This window comes from Ambystoma mexicanum, chromosome 13 (assembly GCF_040938575.1).
Source record: "Ambystoma mexicanum isolate Mex_15411 chromosome 13, UKY_AmexF1_1, whole genome shotgun sequence".
NCBI lineage: Eukaryota > Metazoa > Chordata > Amphibia > Caudata > Ambystomatidae > Ambystoma > Ambystoma mexicanum.
Genome location: NC_090938.1, coordinates 738,038,837 through 738,055,976, shown reverse-complemented (window position 1 = coordinate 738,055,976; position 17,140 = coordinate 738,038,837). Strand labels below are relative to the sequence as shown.

Below are 17,140 nucleotides of genomic sequence, written 5' to 3'. Positions count from 1 at the left end.
ATCTTAAGAGTATTAGACACTCCCTCCCCCTGTGCACCCTATTAACAGACAAAATTACATAACACTTGAACAGAATTATGTTGCATTTGATTCATGAACTTTGCAGTGATGTATTTCAAAAGACATCTGCTCACTAATAATGGACGTAGGAGATACATTTTGTAATCCAATCTTCTTTCATATTAAAAAATAAGTTGGCACAAGGCGTTTCGGGAAAACCTTCACTTCATCAGGTGCAATTGAACAATCTACAATAGAATATGCATACGGTCAGTACAATTATTTCATAGTCGCACGTATTTTCAACAAATCATTCTGTTATGACCATTGGTATCGGATATACAGTGTATCCCTAGTACAGGATAACTCATATGGAATAGCAGAAGCTACAAGAGAAGATGTTGTGGATTATTTATCACCTGTATTACTATATTTAAGTGATATATAGAATATGGATCAAGACGACAGAGGACAGAAACCCTCAGTAGGTTCAACTAAAAGACAAGTGCAAAGCATTAGGTTCAATTGTCCATGCATGTCACCTCACAAGTTGCCAATCACCTGTGATAACAAACCAGTGTGTATACTATATTGTAGAATTGCACCTGATGAAGGGAAGATGTTCCCGAAACAGTGTGCAGACTTATTTTTGAATGCAAAAAGATTGGATTACAAAATGCATCTCCTACGTCCATTATTACTGAGAACATTTCTTTTGAAATACAACACTGCAAAGTTGATGAATCAAATGCAACATAATTCTGTACAAGTGTTTATGTAATTTTGGATGTTATACACGGCAATAAGGTGTGCAGGGGGCGGGAGTGTCTGATGCTCTTCTGACACTATCTTTGTTTAGATAGGCAGGCATTTCCCAAACCTCATTTCTTTAATAAAGGTCAGTAGCAATCAAACAATGCCACCACTGTGTCGATCTCTTACTCCTATACCCTTACAGCATGCACATTCCAACTGGTGCCATACAAATCTACCAATTTGTTAATTGGTGTAAGGCACAGGCTGTGTATAAAGTAGCACAAGGGCACTACTAAAGGACATTTAAAGCATAATGGGTTATATAAAATGGACAAATAAATCAGAGGCCCTCCCAATCCATCCCCAGAAATAGCACCTCCTTACTATGTAATTCACGTTACCCAAGAGCTGCCTTTAACACCTGTTAATCAAATCTTCATTTGAATTCCTGGGTCAATGGAGAGAAATACAAACTGGAAATACACAAGTAGTTCGTGTTTATTTAAAAAAAAAAAAAAATGTTTTTCAAAAATGTCCAGATCACACAGACAAAAGTAAATTCTAGACAGTACCCAAAGATGGGAAAATGAGACCTAATTACAAAGAAGGGTGCGTGCTCCGGAGAGGGAGGCAGCGACTGCAGGACCATCTTCCGGAGTTGCAGACATAGCTCCTGCGGGAATATTAAGTGGCTGTTCGGTGCCTTCGCCAGACCTAGAGGCATATAGCTTGACCTCTGGGGTCGGCTGATGTTTACAACCCTCACCTCCTACTGAGCAATGAGCTTCTCCATAAACCATTCTTTGGCGAGTAATCCTGGACTTCCACAGAGGACCAGCAGGCTCTTCCAGATGCAGCCTGGCACAGGGACATCAGCAAGCACTAACGCACGAGTCTGTTGAGTTGATTGCAGCAAAGGCCCCAGTGTTCTTTAATCGGCTAATAATCAATTGTCGCAAAAAAATATATTTGCCAACCCTCTCAAGTTCCAATCAGATCTATCTTCGGCCCTTTAAAAGTCCGACCCCACCCAGACTGTATACCTCCTATTGAGAGCATTACCAGTTCACGAACCACACATATGCTATTTTCCAGGAGCATTCCCACCGAGTAAGATTCTATGCTGACTGCGCTTGGTACCTAGTCGATTCTGACCACAGGTCAGGCATTTCAAATTTCAATACGATCATACATGAAAATGTAAATCTGGTATGATACTTGCATTGCCATGTCTACCTGGGAACAGTGATTTATCTTATTTAATGTTGTGCCTCTCATATCGAACAAGCACCCATACAGACACTGACCTTGTGTGCTGCATCATACTCCTGCTGTGAGAAAACAGACACGTCTTCATCCGTATTTAGCTTAACTGGCCATGGGCCAGACTATTCTGCCTACGCACAGACCTACTTTGAACGATGGCTAATAAACGTGTGTGTGCGCTGCAATGTCTATTGCATTGAGGAGTACAGCTAGCACCACATGCAGCACAAAGCCGCATTCCACCCCAAATCCTCTAAGCCTTGGCCACATTTCAGATAAAAGGAAAGGCCCAACCCTGACTGTTGGGATCCCCCCCCACCCGACCCCAAAAGTCTCAGGATCATCATGCTGCAGATGCAGGTGTGGAGTGACCCCACGCTGGAGAAGAATGCTTAAAAATGATCACACGGAGGTGCCGGGTGACCAGGTCTGGATCCGTAAGAATCCTGCCATCCATAGAAAATGATGGACCAGGAATTTGGATCATGGAAGCCAATCGTCGTGTGCTAACCCTGCTTGCCACAACTCAACATTGTGCTTGACTGCTCCTCTCTGCTTCATGTTCTCAATATCACAGCCGGGTTAGGCGCGGCATTCGCAAAGCTCTGCCAACCATCTCATTATCCACAGGCGCTTCCTGTACCATGATGGCGTTATGCACAGTGACCACAAACCATGGATTTAGAGCCAGAATGAACCCTTTGTGAACCCTCAGTCTTTCTGGTCCCAGCATGTCATTTCCCAAAGAGGACTATTAACATGGCAATAAGGTGGTGTTGCGTTCCCCAAACCAATGCATGGACAAATGCCCTTGAGTCAAAGAGGCAGTGCAGACCCGCACAACAAATCTCATACTCCAAGCTCCCCCTGCTCATGCTTCACAAGGCACACGCAGAGCAGGCTGTTTAACTTCTGCAGCTGGCTCCAGCTGCAGGAGACTGTGAATGTTACATGGCAGTGATGGCAGGTGGCATGGGCACAGGCTCTGGCAGCGGTTCCTGGTGGCTCTCTAGCCGGGCCAACCTGTTCTGCTCCAGGGCAATTGCTTCGGCCGAGTGCTTGCATTTCTCAGATCCACACTGGCAGGTAAAGTACTTGCTCTTGATGTCCCAGAAGCGATCTCCGTAATCAAAGCTGCAGAAAGAAAGAAAACAAAATGAAGGCGTTATTTTCTACCTCTGGATCTGGCCAGGAGCTCTAGTACACAGACATGCTCAGCATCTGGTCGGGAGCTCTAGTGCACAGACCACATACTCAGCATCTGACCTGGAGCTGTAATACACAGACCACACACTACCAAGTCTCTTGGCACACAATCCTCACCATGTTAGAATGCTACTCTACATAGAAGCTCAACAGCAGAGCTGAGTGGTCTGCTTTTAAGCATTTCTGTTCCCATTTGGCAAAATGCATTGGCTTGTTGATCTTTTGCACAAGGATGGCTGATATCATAGCCAGGCTGTATGCAACGTCCATGTCGGGTTTTCCATATCAGAATTTGTGTGGTGCTGCCCTTCTGCCAGACAAAGGTCAGACTTGGTTACTTCTAAAAGTGGCTTTTGGCAGATGGACATAAACAAGTCCATACAACATCACTGTAAGCATGGTTAGAAGGTACTACACTTGGAACATTCATCTGTAGGATTTGCATCACTTTCGTATCTCAAACATGTTAGAGTCTTCGCAGTGAAGCTTAGGGTCCTTTAATTTTAAACACGGTTCCATTTTGTTACGTTATTGCTTTCATATGGTTTTAGGGAGTGTTTTAGGACTTTATAAGACTATCTACATGGCAATACAGAGCTCCAACTTTAGTATAAGTCTGTACCACTCAAGGTAAGCAGCAATGGCAGAGCAGTGAAGCTTATCTTAGGAGGGAAGAGAAGGCTGTAGGAAGGTCCAAAACTTGTAGCATGCATATGGACCAAAGAGAAACATACACTCGAATTATATAAAAAATACTGGTTTATAATATACACAGGTAAAGATAAATCTTCAGAAAGGAAAGAACTATCACAATTAGTAAACACAATATAAAACCAATAAAATCTTCTAGCAAGTTAACCACAGTGTAAAAGACTTACAGAATTGCAGTATGCAATTCAAGGTAGTAAAAACCACTGTGTAGTAAACTTTGTAATTCTTTCTAGATTGGCAGTATGCAATTCAAAGGTGAATAATAACTGTGTAATACTTTCTAGAATAGTAGACACTATTCATATATATCAATCTTTTATTTCGGCAGTGCCATAAAATGTTTACAAAATTAAAACAAGATAAAAGTACATTATACGTCATAAAACCTAGAAAATTCATACACAAGAATATAAACTCAAGAGCAGAGCCCAAATACTTAATTGAACTAGATATTTTTCATCCCTCATTGTTTTCAGCAGCATATATGCCGCACAACAGACCTTGTTTGCCACAGTAGAAATAACGGTCTTAAATATCGTCTCCTTACGGAAGTATACAAGGGGCTGTGAGATTGGCATGGTGCAAAGAGGTAGACACAGACAAGGGTACAGTTTCAAAACCTTTGTTTAACACAAGGGGTTGGGATATTGATATTTTATTTCTATCGCGCTCATACACAAGTGTTTCAGAGCGCGACAAGGCAAGGGAGGGGAACAAAACAGTGATCTTACTAGGCCCAGTGACATTGAGAATGCGCAAGTGCATGGGAGAGGGGGAGGGGGAAAAGTGCATGGAAGGGGGGAGAAGTGGAAAGTGCGAAGCAGAGGAGAAACAGATAAATAACAATAAATAAATAATAAAGGCAACAAACAGTGGTAGTGCAGCCAGCAATTTGCAGGTGCTAGGTTTAAGGCAGCAGACAGGGTAGGTCTGATAAGTGCAGTAAGAAAAGGGGGGGGGGGGCTGTACGGGTACAGATACAGACCCCAGTGCAAGGGGTGGCCCGGAGGCAGTGCAGGAGGGTGGCAAGGTGGGCCCGGAGGATAGAGGGTGGCCAGGTGTACAGTGCCAAGAGAGAACAGATCAGCAGGGGAGAGGGGGAGCAAAGGCAGAAGAAAAGAAGGTCTTGAGGTGCTTCCGGAACTGGAGATGGTTCTCCTCAAGGTTTAGAGTGGCAGGGAGGCTGTTCCAGAGGGAGGCCCCAGACGAAGACAGATCTACCCCTAGCTCGTTTCTTTGAAAAACGACTGACCCTGAGGGAGTTGGAGATAGAGGAGCAAAGAGCTCGAGAGGGGAGGTATTTGCAGAGGGATAGCTGAAGGTATTTTGGACCCAGGCCCCAGAAAGCCGTGTGGACAATGTAGAGGGTTTTGATTTTAATCCTTGCAATCACTGGGAGCCAATGGAGAGATTTCAGAGCTAGAGCGATACGATCCCAGGGCTTGAGGCCAAGGACAAATCTCGCAGTCCTGTTCTGGATTAGTTGCAGAGGGCGGAGAGTAGAGGCAGGTACATTTAGAAAGAGGCTGTTACAATAGTCCAAGCTAGAGAGAACCAGAGCTTTGGATACCATGAGCTTCTGGGGGAAGGAGAGGAAATGCAGAGTAGCTTTGAGGAGGTGTAGTAGGAAATTTGACTTTTTAGAGACCTCAGATATGTGGGCGGAGAAGGAAAGGGTGGAGTCAAAGATGACCCTGAGGTTCTTAGCCTTGCAGGTGGGGGTAGGAGGAGGGCCAAGGGAAGCCGGCCAGAGAGTGAGGGTGGAAAGGATGGTGAAGGTGTGCCGATGAGGAGGATCTCCGTCTTGTTGGCATTCAGACAAAGATCATTGGCAGCACACCAATCCTGAATGGCAGTTAGGCAATCGGAGATATGAGAGAGAGAGAGAGGAGGTGGCAGAGGGCAGCCTGAAAATGAATTGAGTGTCGTCAGCGTAGAATTGGAAATTTGAGCAGAAAATGGCAATGCAGTGGGCGAGAGTTGCCAGGTATTGGTTGAAAAGCCAGGGCGAGAGGTTAGACCCCTGGGGAACACCACATGTAGAGAGGAAGATAGAAGATAGGAAGGACCTAAAATGGACCTGGGAGGGTCGATCTGAGAGAAAAGAGGTCAGCCAGGCCAGAGCCTGATCAGTGATACCCAGGTTTTCACAGAGACGGTTGAGCAGGATGGTATGGTTGACCGTGTCGAAGGCAGAAGAGAGATCCTAACTTGAGCCTACACTACATGGGGGTAATCTCAACCATAAAAGAAAAGGAATATTTGTCTAGTCGGTCAGTCAAAAACAAAAGAATGTCTGCGTCCAACGTAAGTTTGCCCTCACTTCTAGAAAGATACTGGGCCTCATCACGAGTTGGGCAGTATCCCCCGCGGGGCTATTAGCCTTACCGCCAAACTCCCCGGCGCTATTAGCACCAGATCACGGGTTTGGCAGAACAGTAAGTCCCCATTACCCATTGGGCCCATTCAGGAATTCCCCATTCCCCATTGGGCCCAATGGGGAATTTTCAGCGCTACTATCGTCGGCGGTATTAGCGCAGCGGGTATAGTGCTGAAAATCGGCACAATCTCTGCAGATTTGCCCCCAGCACAGAGCTGGGGGTAAATCCGCCAAGCCCATGATTTGGCAGACCCTTAGATGCAGCTGTAATAGCATTACTGCTGCATTTAAGGGTATCCACCAAACTCGTGATGAGGCAGACTGTGTAGAGGTTTGGCCAACATAAAAAAGAGGGTGTAGGAAAACAATGTCACAATAGAACTGCAGTCACTCGGCAGCTTTCTTCTCAGTGTTCATTCAACAATTGTGGAGCTGTCCCACAGCTCCCTTCCCCAAGGTGACCTGCTTGGGATCACCAAAGTTCCACAGATTCAAACAAGTCTCAAAACTTCCTTTTGTGCTTCTCCGGGCTTTCCTGGTGCCCAGATCCAACAGCCCTCATGGTTTCACAGTTCAAACTTTTTAACACTCTTCAAAGGGTTTTCACCTTCAATCACTATGTCACAAAGTTCGGTTTAAAGTCATATCTCATGGTTCTCTTACTCTTGATACTCTCGCCAACTGTTCATATCAGAGACATTCGAATGTGCACAGTTGAGTTAGCTCTATGCGTGACCACTCTGACACCTTGGCCTTTCTTTCAAGTTATTTCAGGGGTTCAGCTCGCTCTTGCTGTCTGATGCACCTCCCGCCCTCTTGTGCTTCACATACTGTTCACAAAAGACCATTGAAGCTTTCTCTTCAGCGTGTCTTTCATCTCAAAACTTGTCCTCTTCTTGCTACAAATTATCTGTCACGCTTTGCGTCTTTCACCAACCAGCTTGCCTTCCGACTTTGAACTCACTGGTTGTGATCAGCGTAGCTATCTCGGTTTCTCTGTGTCGAGGTCAGGGACTCCGCGCTCGCCCCTCTGACATTCCTGGACGGCCTCTCTGGCCCAGGGGAACGAGCACCTCTCAAGGACTCTCTTGCAAGAGCAGTTTTCCATGCCACCCCCTTCTGGCTCCTTGGAGACACAGCTCCCTTGCCACGCTTTCTCCGGCCCTCTCAAACCACGGCCTCTCAGCATCTCGGCGCTCCATTCTCCGGCAGCCTCTCTCAGGTTTTACAGGCTTTTTCAGTCACCTGCCAACTCGGTCTCTGACTCTGGTTCCTTCTTCGGCTCAAACTTGTTCGTCCTCTCTCATGTGTTGACTGCTTTTATACACCTGAGGAGTATGAACAGGCTTAAGGTGGCTACAATGTTCACAGTGCCTGCCTTCACTGTCGGTCAATGGGATATTCATGGAAATAAGAGCCTTTCTGAATGTAGTTTTCCCATCTTGGTAATATTGTGACGGTTAAAACAAGGAGAGTTCAGGGGGAAAACAGGGGTTGGGCTTTTTGTATGTCATCTAGGCCGAGGGAATGTCAGGTCGGGGGGTGTTTGGAAAGCGGGGGGGTGGATAACCATGTCTCGCCTTCGGGTAATCCCTCCCCAACCTCAGAGGACCCTCCACCCAGGTGATCTTCCCTCGCTAGTCCGCACCCAGGGTCGGGATCCAAAAGTGAGGGCCCCTCACCTGGCCACCTGTTTAGAGGATCCCCCGGTAGTAGGGAGAGGAAAAAAACCCTCAGGTTTTTCACAGGGCAAAGACAAAAAGTGCATAACATCTTCCACTAAGATGGTACAAAATGGACATTTATCTAGAGATTCATTTTTCATCGTGCAACAAAGTAATGAACCGGAAGAATTCCTAATCTAAAATGATCATCAAGATCTTCTCAATCCTTTTACAAGGGATATCTAGATACAATTCCAATAAAAAACACTTTCAAACTCTAAAAATTCTAGCACCAACCCCCCCCCCCCCCGATGACTGGGGAGGAAGGATGGCTCAGCAACATGTGTGTCTTGGAAGCAAGACAAGGCAGCGCAGGTTTGAATCCCAATCCCTCGCTTAGAAACCACACGTTATTGAAGAACAATTATAATGTATAATTGTTTACATATCATACGCCTCCCTCTATACAGGTTTGTAATTATGACCCAACTGAAGAGGGTCATTTCACAGATGAGAACGGTCCAACAATATGGCCATATTTTTTATAAATTGAAACCATGTAAGAGACTTACAGAATGGCACTATGCAATTCAAAGGTGAATAATAACGTAATAATTTCTAGAATAGTAGACAATTCAAAAGGTAAGTAAGAATTTGGCAATAACATTTCAGAGGGGCAGTATGCAACTCAAAGGTGAGTAATAACCTTGTCACATGTCTAACTTATTCTGTTTCAGGAATAATACAGTTACACTTGTAATACTTTTTAAAATAGTAGACCCAATTCAAAGGTAAGTAAGAACTTTGTTTCAGATCCTTATGACAGAAACCACACCAACACAAGGTAAGTTACTTAGCAATCGTTTCCCAGAGCCTAGGCTTTAGGAGTCCCTCTCTATCTAGTTGTGAGTCTCTTTCAAGGTCAGATTAGCGGTCAAAAGGGCAGACAAGCTGTAGAAAGGCAAGAGCTCCTGTGGAATTCTTTTGTAGCAAGTAACTGTTCTTGTGGGTAAAAAGGTTCAGGGACTTCGCAGAAGGCTTCCTGAATGCGTTCCAGCATTAGGCCTGGGCGACCATGGATGGGCAAACTCCCCCTAGCCACACAGGAGCAACAGTACAACTCTAGGTATGTATTACCTCGAGTATCACAGTACCTCAGCAGTGAAGATGATGCAGGTGGACGCCCTCCCGATGCAGCAGCTACAGGACCCGGACACAGGATTCTCGGTCTTCATACAAAAATAAAGGACACACATGGAAGGTATTTTGCAACAGCCGTTGAGTGGAAAGGCTCCCAGCAAAAGACTCTTTGTTGCTTCTCACAGCTCTGTGGATTTGGCACCCTTTTCAGGATACCAGATGAAGAACAGTTCTCGTCTGAACAATTTGCCTAGCTATCTCGGTACAGCACTCTGGTGAGAAGACTTTAACAAGTGGAATCTTGTTTCTGTAAATCCAGCAGGAGCTCACCAAAGTTTGAGAGGTTTGTTATTCGGAAGACAATGCACAGCACTCAGGCTCGAGGACAATTGGTATTGGCAGTTTGCAGCCCAGGAAGGTCACATCTCGTCATGGGATGGCTCAAAATACAGGTATTAAGGGAAGGAGACGTCCTCTTGGGGTTTCCTCTGTCGCATGGAAGGAAGGGTCAGAACAGCAGCGGTTAATCAGCAGGCCTCTCCGGTCGCTGGAAGTTGCTACAGGAGTCTTTTCTTCATCAGATTCAGCTCCAGTGGTAGACTGGTGTTCAGCCTCAGGATCCAAGACATTTATCCAGGAACCCACCCAATCGGCACTCAAGCTACATTCAAACTTTGGGGTAGCTGTCCTTTCAGGCCAGCCAGCCTCCCAGTTGGAACTGGTTCAGAAGATAAAAGAACTGCCGAATTTCTGACTCCTCCCTTGCTTCCTGTCTTCACAGACACTTTGGAGCCTCAGCGGGCTTCACAAAGGATTCCCGCCGAAAACAAAAGTCAAACCAGGACCTCACCCACAGCACCGCAGAAGAAGGAACAAGAAAGGACAAGCACATAATAAATGGCGAAACAAGAATACAAGCACCATTTTGGGTCAATGGTGACCCTTCTGTGCATTACCGGGGCTGTGAGTACAGCCCACAGGTAAAAAGAACACAAAGGTCGGTAGAGCACCTCCACTGTCTCATTTTTAAGTCTGCAAATGGGTACAGGTGACCGCCACTATCCGCATCTGCAACCCCCCAACCACATTAAAAAAGAAAAAAAAACACAATCTATACCCCTTAATACATTTACATAGTTTGTATCATTACATGAAATGCGGTGCATCTGGCACCATAAGAACAGATACAGGACTTTTAGTTGGGTGTGTTTCTAAGCATTACTGGATAATAATTAACTCATTAGTCAAAGTTACAAGCCACATACATTTTAGTAATGCTATATCGCTTGTCTAGTATAGACTCCAATAGTATATTGCATAGGAGAAGTACGAAGGGATCAATAAGAGCCAAGACTTTAAATTCATTCTCAACCTTTCAATTATCTTTCCTTGTCCTTAAATAGAATGAAACCTCAAATACACTGGTCCAGTAAGGGACCCCAGGTTTCCCTACCCTTTTCTCAGTTTACTTCTGACACCAAGTCTGGAAATTCCTCTGTGAATCAAAGCAAAGCTAAAAACAAAATCTATTCAGCCCCTTTTCCTAGCCTGGGTCTGGCTCCCTTCTATTGGCATAAACTTCGGACAAGGCGTAAGTAGGCCAAAGGGCCCCAAACCACTTAAAGAACTCGGCTAACGTTGCCTACAATTCCCTTGGGTTCACTTGTTGCGTCCACTCCATTACTGTTAGCAGGGTTTTCTCTGCCAATACTATTGTGGGGTTTAGAAAGATCAACCTTTAGTGGACTTGCAAGGTTTCCACAAAGGGTAGACCCAACTCAGACTGAGCAGGAAGACCTTACTCTCGGGACGGGTGGAAACTACTATAGGGTACCGACCCCTCTCAATGGCGACCAAGTAAGAGACCACCCACAAAGTATATAATGAAAAGATATATAAGTATTTAACATCAAGTGCATTAAGTGAAGTTTAACAAAAAGGTAATGAGGATCCAACCATGTGGATCTCTCCATGTAAATGCTGTATATAGTTCTGTCATGCTATTGCCTTTGCAGGTCTCACATTAAAGGCTTGTTATTCTTAGAACATTGAGGGGCTTAGTTACGGTTTCCAAGTATACTTGTTATTGTTCTGAATGTGGAACGGCGGGCGTGTGGAAGGCTGAAGCTTGAGAGAACAGTTGGGTCCTGCCTCGCAGGCTGGGGGTCGTTTTACCGTGGTACTGAAATAAATGCCTTTCATGTTATCCTTGCTTGTGCCTCGTACTTCATGGGAATTCCTCCACAACAGGTAAGGAACACTAATTACACATAAAAAGCTTTCCCAAGTGGACACCACTCAGACTTAAGTAAGGAAACCGAGGATTTGTATCACTAGATGTTACATTGTTGTGATAAAAAAAATAGGAAGGATAAGCAATTCTTAGACTGGATATACCCAGCATTGCCCGGGCTTTCATCCCCTCATTTGTACAGGCTGTGCAAAGTTTGGTGCAGATTGGTGAACGGTGTGGAATTGTATAAGGAACAATGCTTCACCAAGCCACAAACCCACACACTCACAAATCCAGAAGCACATTTTGATTTTTGCTGAAATCCGGGGAGAGGGGCAGGGTGTCCAAATGTCATGTAGATCGTAATGTCTGGAGGGTCCTAACAGGTGACTGTGCAACATTTGGTGCAGATTGGTGAAAGAGTGTGAAATTGTATAAGGAATATATACACGAAGCCACAAACCCACCGACACATTTTCACTTTTGCTGAAATACGGGGAGAGGGGTGAGGTGTCCAATTGTCATGTAGATCGTAATATTTGAAGGGTCCCATCAGGTGACTCTGCATAATTTGGTGCAGATTGGTGAAACGGTGTGGAATTGTATAGGTAACATACACGATGCCACAAACCCACACCCACATTTGCACTTTTGCTGAAATCCAGGGAAAGAGGTGAGGTTTCCAGATGTCATGTAGCCAGTAATGCCCAGAGGTTCCTAACAGGCAGCTGTGCAAACTTTGGTGCAGATTGGTGAAAGTGTGGAATTGTATTGGGAACATAGGCGAAGCCACAAACCCACCCACATTTTCACTTTTTATACGTATAGATTACGGGCCTTATATAATTATAAGGTCCGCCAGCAAAATCACCAATACAGACTTGAACATTCCAGCCTCTAACCCAGGGGCCTGTAACCTCTGGCTCTTCAGATGTTTTAAACTGCAACACCCATCATCCCTAACCGTCACAGTCAATGACAATGGATCATGGGAATTGTAGTCCAAAACATATTGAGAGCCAAAAGGTGACAGACCCCTGTTCTAGCCCATAAGAAATTGTCCAACAAGAATCACGGATAAGTAAATAGTTAAGCTTATTTAGGAGAGGTTTAAATAAATATGCTAAATTCTACAATAGACTAGCAAAGGACAGTCAATAGTCAAGTGCTGTTATGATGATACAAATGGGTAAGTGCATGTGCTTATAGGTTCCCTGAAGTAAAGGAGGGGAGCCACCAAAAAGGAAACTAAAGCAAACTTTAGGGCAACTTTGAGCCCTATAGGTCTGTAACTGTAACTTTGGTTCTGAAGGGAGGGGGGGGTAAAGGCGTAGAGAGGGGCAGAAGTGTATGCAAGCACTCTTCGGAGGAACCTATGAAGATCATCTGCGACTTCAGATACGTCAAAGGACACCACATGTGAATGGGTAGTGAAGGGCCGAGGTCGCGGGTGCAGAGTTGATTTTTAAGGTAAGGACTGGGTCAAGCAGGAGGAGGTCTGGTCTCTGCTTGAGAACTCAGAAAACTAAAGGAGGACTATCTCTGCTTAGAGCTCCACAGCGCTAAAGAAGGGCAGAAGATGCTGCAGGTGGTGAGCAGTCTCGAGAAGACTTAGCAAGGGCCTGCGGGCAGCGCTGGGAGACAAAGAGATGCTGCTCCCGCAAACTAACTAGATCTGGTGGCAAAGAGCAGCAGCAAAGCGATGAGCCAAGATGGTTTACGGTGATGCAGCCAGAAAGGGAGCAGCACTGAAGGTGTACTATGGGTCCAATTAAAGGTGGAGCGCCTCACTCACGTCAATGAAGACCTTCCAGACTGTAAGGGAACTCTCTTCCATGGGCTTCAGGAGTGCGCCAACAGAGGTGTCAGATGGTGGTCCAGGTGGGCCCACTGGCACAATGAAGGGAGTAACCTGAACATGCTTCCCCTTCATCTGAAAGGCAAAGGAGATCGCTTTGGCAATGGGTGCTACAACAACGTCCCATCACCCTTCTCAGCCATTCTGGTGCTTTGGATGCAGGTTCCAGTGGTTGACCACTGAATGGTGTGAGCAATCCTGGGCTCGGGGTACCACAGCCAACCTAACAGGAGAGGTTATCCTTTTCTGGATACCCAAAGAGGCATCCATGAGATCATTCAGGAAATCAAACCAGTTCCAACCACACGCAAGTATTTTCTTGGCTCTGGGCATAGCCCACAAGGAACAAGTTACTTACCTGTAACTACTGTTCTCCAGCATGGGTCTAGCAGGAATTTGCATGCTCATGAATATTCCCTGTCGTCAGGCTGGGAATCCTCGGTAAAAGAAAAAACAGTTTCACTTTCACTTATAAAGTGTATTTCTACACTCTAAAACAATCACTGTACTTTGGGTCATACTGCCCCCTCCCTAAGCCCCTCCTAGCCATCTTCAGATTTGGTAAGCACGTAAAGTGGCAGTATGACTAAGAAGAGCCGTAGAGGGGTAGGAGGGAGGGTTCACATGTGAATCCATGCCAGACAACAATAGTTACAGGTAAGTAACTTGTTCCTTCTCCAGCAAGGGGTCTGGCATGGATTCACATGCTCATGAATAAAGAATACATAGCAGTACAACATTACACAACCACAGGAGGTGGCAAGGGTCAACAGAAGCAACACCAAACAGGAACGCCGTCATCGCAGCAACCGCTCTGGTGGAATCGGCTCTCGGCCAGCCGGGCAGCGGTCGTTTTGCCAACCGATAAGTGTGTGATACAGCCGTAGAGCCACCTGGAGATGGAATCCTTGGACAAGGCATTCACATGTTTCACAGGACCAAAGTTCATGAACAGTTGAGTCTTCCTCCGAAAACTCTTCGTTCGAGCCACGTAGCACTCGGAGAATGAGCAACGTCAACCGAGTGGAAGGCCCTTTCAGCTGGTGGCAAAGGCTTCGGAAAAAACACGGGTAACACCAAAGGCACGTTGAGGTGGAATTGTGATAGAACCTTTGGCATGAAGGAGGGGTGCGTCCGTAGCACCAACCTCGATTTGTGGAATGTCAGGTATGGCTGTTTGCAGGCTAGGGCCTGGATCTCCCCACTCTCCTGGCAGAGGTGATGGCCACAAGGAAAGGCGTTTTCCATGAGAGGCACTTGAGAGGGGCCTGATGCATAGTCTCACAGGGAGCCCCCATGATCCTTCTCAGTACCACGTTGAGTTCCCACGCTGGGGCAGGAGTCTTCACTGGCGGAAAAGTTCAAAACAGTCCCTCGAGGAACTCCTTGACGAGATGTTGGGACCAAAGAAGATCTTCCTGAAGACCTGGTGTAGCGGGAGATATCCGACAGATGCACCTTGATAGAGGCGTGCGCCAGCCCAGCCTTGGCCAAGGACAACAAGTATGGAAGAATCTGTGGGGCCGTGACCCTCGGAGGGGTGAGCTTCTGCAACCGGCACATGTAGCAAAACGCTTCCACTTGTGAGCATATGAGTCCGGCCATGGCAAGGACCTCCCTGCAGTCCGCCGGCAACTTGTATCCTCCAAACTCTAGGGCTACAGGAGCCAAGCCCTCAGGTTTAACTATCCAGACCGGTAGCTTGACCTGAAGCGATGCTGATGGGCTGAGAAGGTCTCGGTACCAAATCTTCCTCGCCATGTCGGGGCGAGGAGTCATCCTGCATCAGCACTGTTGGAGTTGACAGATTACTCGCAGCAGGAGAGGCAACAGAGGGAACGCGTAAAGAAACAGGCCTTCCCATGGAAAGGAGAGCGCGTCCTCATGCTCCTCAACTGGTGGAACCTGCTGGCAAACTTCTGGCATTTGGAGTTTGCCGCCGTCAGAAACAGATCGATCTGGGGCTTGCACCTCTTGAAGAATATGCGGTCCACCTGATCATGCCGAAGGTCCCACTAGTGGAAGGAGTGCAACTCCCTGCTGAGGTCGTCAGCGATGGTGTTCTTGACTCCAGCCAGGAGAAAGGGGATGAGGAACATCTCTTGTCCGACGCCCAGTGCCACAAGCTCTTCACCACTTTGGAGAGCGCTGGGGATAGAGCGCCCCCCTGCTTTCTGATGTAGAACATAGTGATGGTGTTGTCTGTGAAGATCCTCACCACCTTGCCCTTCAGGGATGGAAAGAATGACTTGAGGGCCCAGAACACTGCATGCAGCTCTAGGATATTGATGTGGAGATCCTTCTCCTGCAGCCACAGGCCTCTGGCGTGCAGATATCCGGTGTAGGCTCTCCAGCCTTCCAGGGAAGCGTCCGTGGTGACCATCTCCTAGTACAGGGATCAGGGGGGGTTTGAAACCCTGTGCCTCGGGCGATGCTGGAGTGTAGGCTTCACCAACTTATGGCCAGACGGAACTCCTCGTCGAGAGGGATCTTGTCCGCGAAGCTTCCAGACACTTGTATCTAGCGAGCATCCAGGAGCTCCTGATGAGGCTGCATCCGCAACCCGCCGAACCGGATAAGGTAGATACAAGACAACATCATGCCGAGCAGCGACTTGATGGTCTGCACTCTGGCAGTCTTCAGTGACAACAGCACTCTCCCCAGCACGGTTGCTACCCTCTCCTCCGAGGGGGACGCTAGGCAGGAGACTGTATTGAGCCTGGCTCCTAGGAACAGTGCATTCTGAGATGGTGTCAAGCAGGATTTTGGATAATTGATGGAGAACCCCAGATCAGTCAGTAGCTGGATGGCCCTTTGTGTGTTCGAGTGCTACCTCTCTTGACTCGGTCCGGATGAGGAAGTCGTCCAGGTACGGGTACACATGTATCCCTTGTAGATGTAGATGGGCCACCACTGGTGCCAGGCACTTTGTGAACACCCTGGGCGCCAACTATAAGCCAAAAGGGAGGGCCTTTAATTGGTAGCGTCTTCCGTGCACTACAAAGAGTAGGAACTTCCGATGTTTCCTGTGAATAGGGACATGGAAGTAGGCATCCTCCAGATCCAGCGACAACAAGAAGTCTCTTTCTCCGGTTGGACGAGCATATGTTGCAACATGACCATCTTGAATTTTTGGGACTTGAGGTACTTTTTGAGACGCCGCAGGTCTAGAATGGGCCTCCAGCCCCGTTCTTTTTGACCTATAAGTATCTGGAGTAGACGCCACCAAAAGCCTTGGAAGACGCCGTATAGGACTACTGGGTCGTGGACCGGGAGGGCTGATGGTACGACGCGGAGCCTCCACAAAAAACCCTTCATGGATCTGCCCGACTTTCCGCCGGAGATGCTAAAGGATGACCAGTGCTGTTTTAGAGCACCCAGGGCACGAGCCGTATTAGTCTTGATGGCCTGCAAGGACTCGTTGATGGCCTTCCCGAAGAGGTTATCCCAGCCGAAATGCATGTCCTGTACCCTCGTCTGTACCTCCTGGCAGAAAATGGGGGCCTTCAGCCAGCCTCGACACCTGTGTCGGCGATGTCCAGGGCCACCATAATGGCATGTTCTGATGACACTTCGCCTTCCTGGAGGAGTGCGATCGCCTTGACCCACTTGTCAGGTACGAACCCCAGAATCGGGCCTAGCTTGTACCACAGTTCCCTGTCAAACCTGGCCAGGATCGCCAATGTGTTGGCTGCCTTGATGGTCGACGCCGGAGTAAATGACCTTCCTCCCCACGGCATCCTACTTCTTCCCCTCACTGTGCGGAGGGACTGAGGACGACGATGTGGGGTTGGACAACCTCTTCCTCACAGCCGCCGACACCACCGAGTCTGGCGATGGTTGAGACTGTAGGCACTACGGTACAAAGCAAGGATTCTTCAGGAGGGCTAGGCCTTCTTCCCCTATGTCACCCAGAAGGGGCACTG

General features: G+C 47.1%; 1 protein-coding gene across 1 annotated transcript in view; it reads right to left on the bottom strand.

The window, feature by feature from the left end:
- Positions 1-1,236: 1,236 nt before the first annotated feature.
- Positions 1,237-17,140, bottom strand: part of EHMT2 (euchromatic histone lysine methyltransferase 2) — a 346,377-nt gene continuing 330,473 nt past the window's right edge. The window contains exon 28 of the mRNA XM_069635011.1: positions 1,237-3,156. Within this exon, the coding sequence (XP_069491112.1) occupies positions 2,970-3,156 (187 nt within the window). The 3' untranslated portion in view covers positions 1,237-2,969. The remainder of the gene's footprint in view (positions 3,157-17,140) is intronic.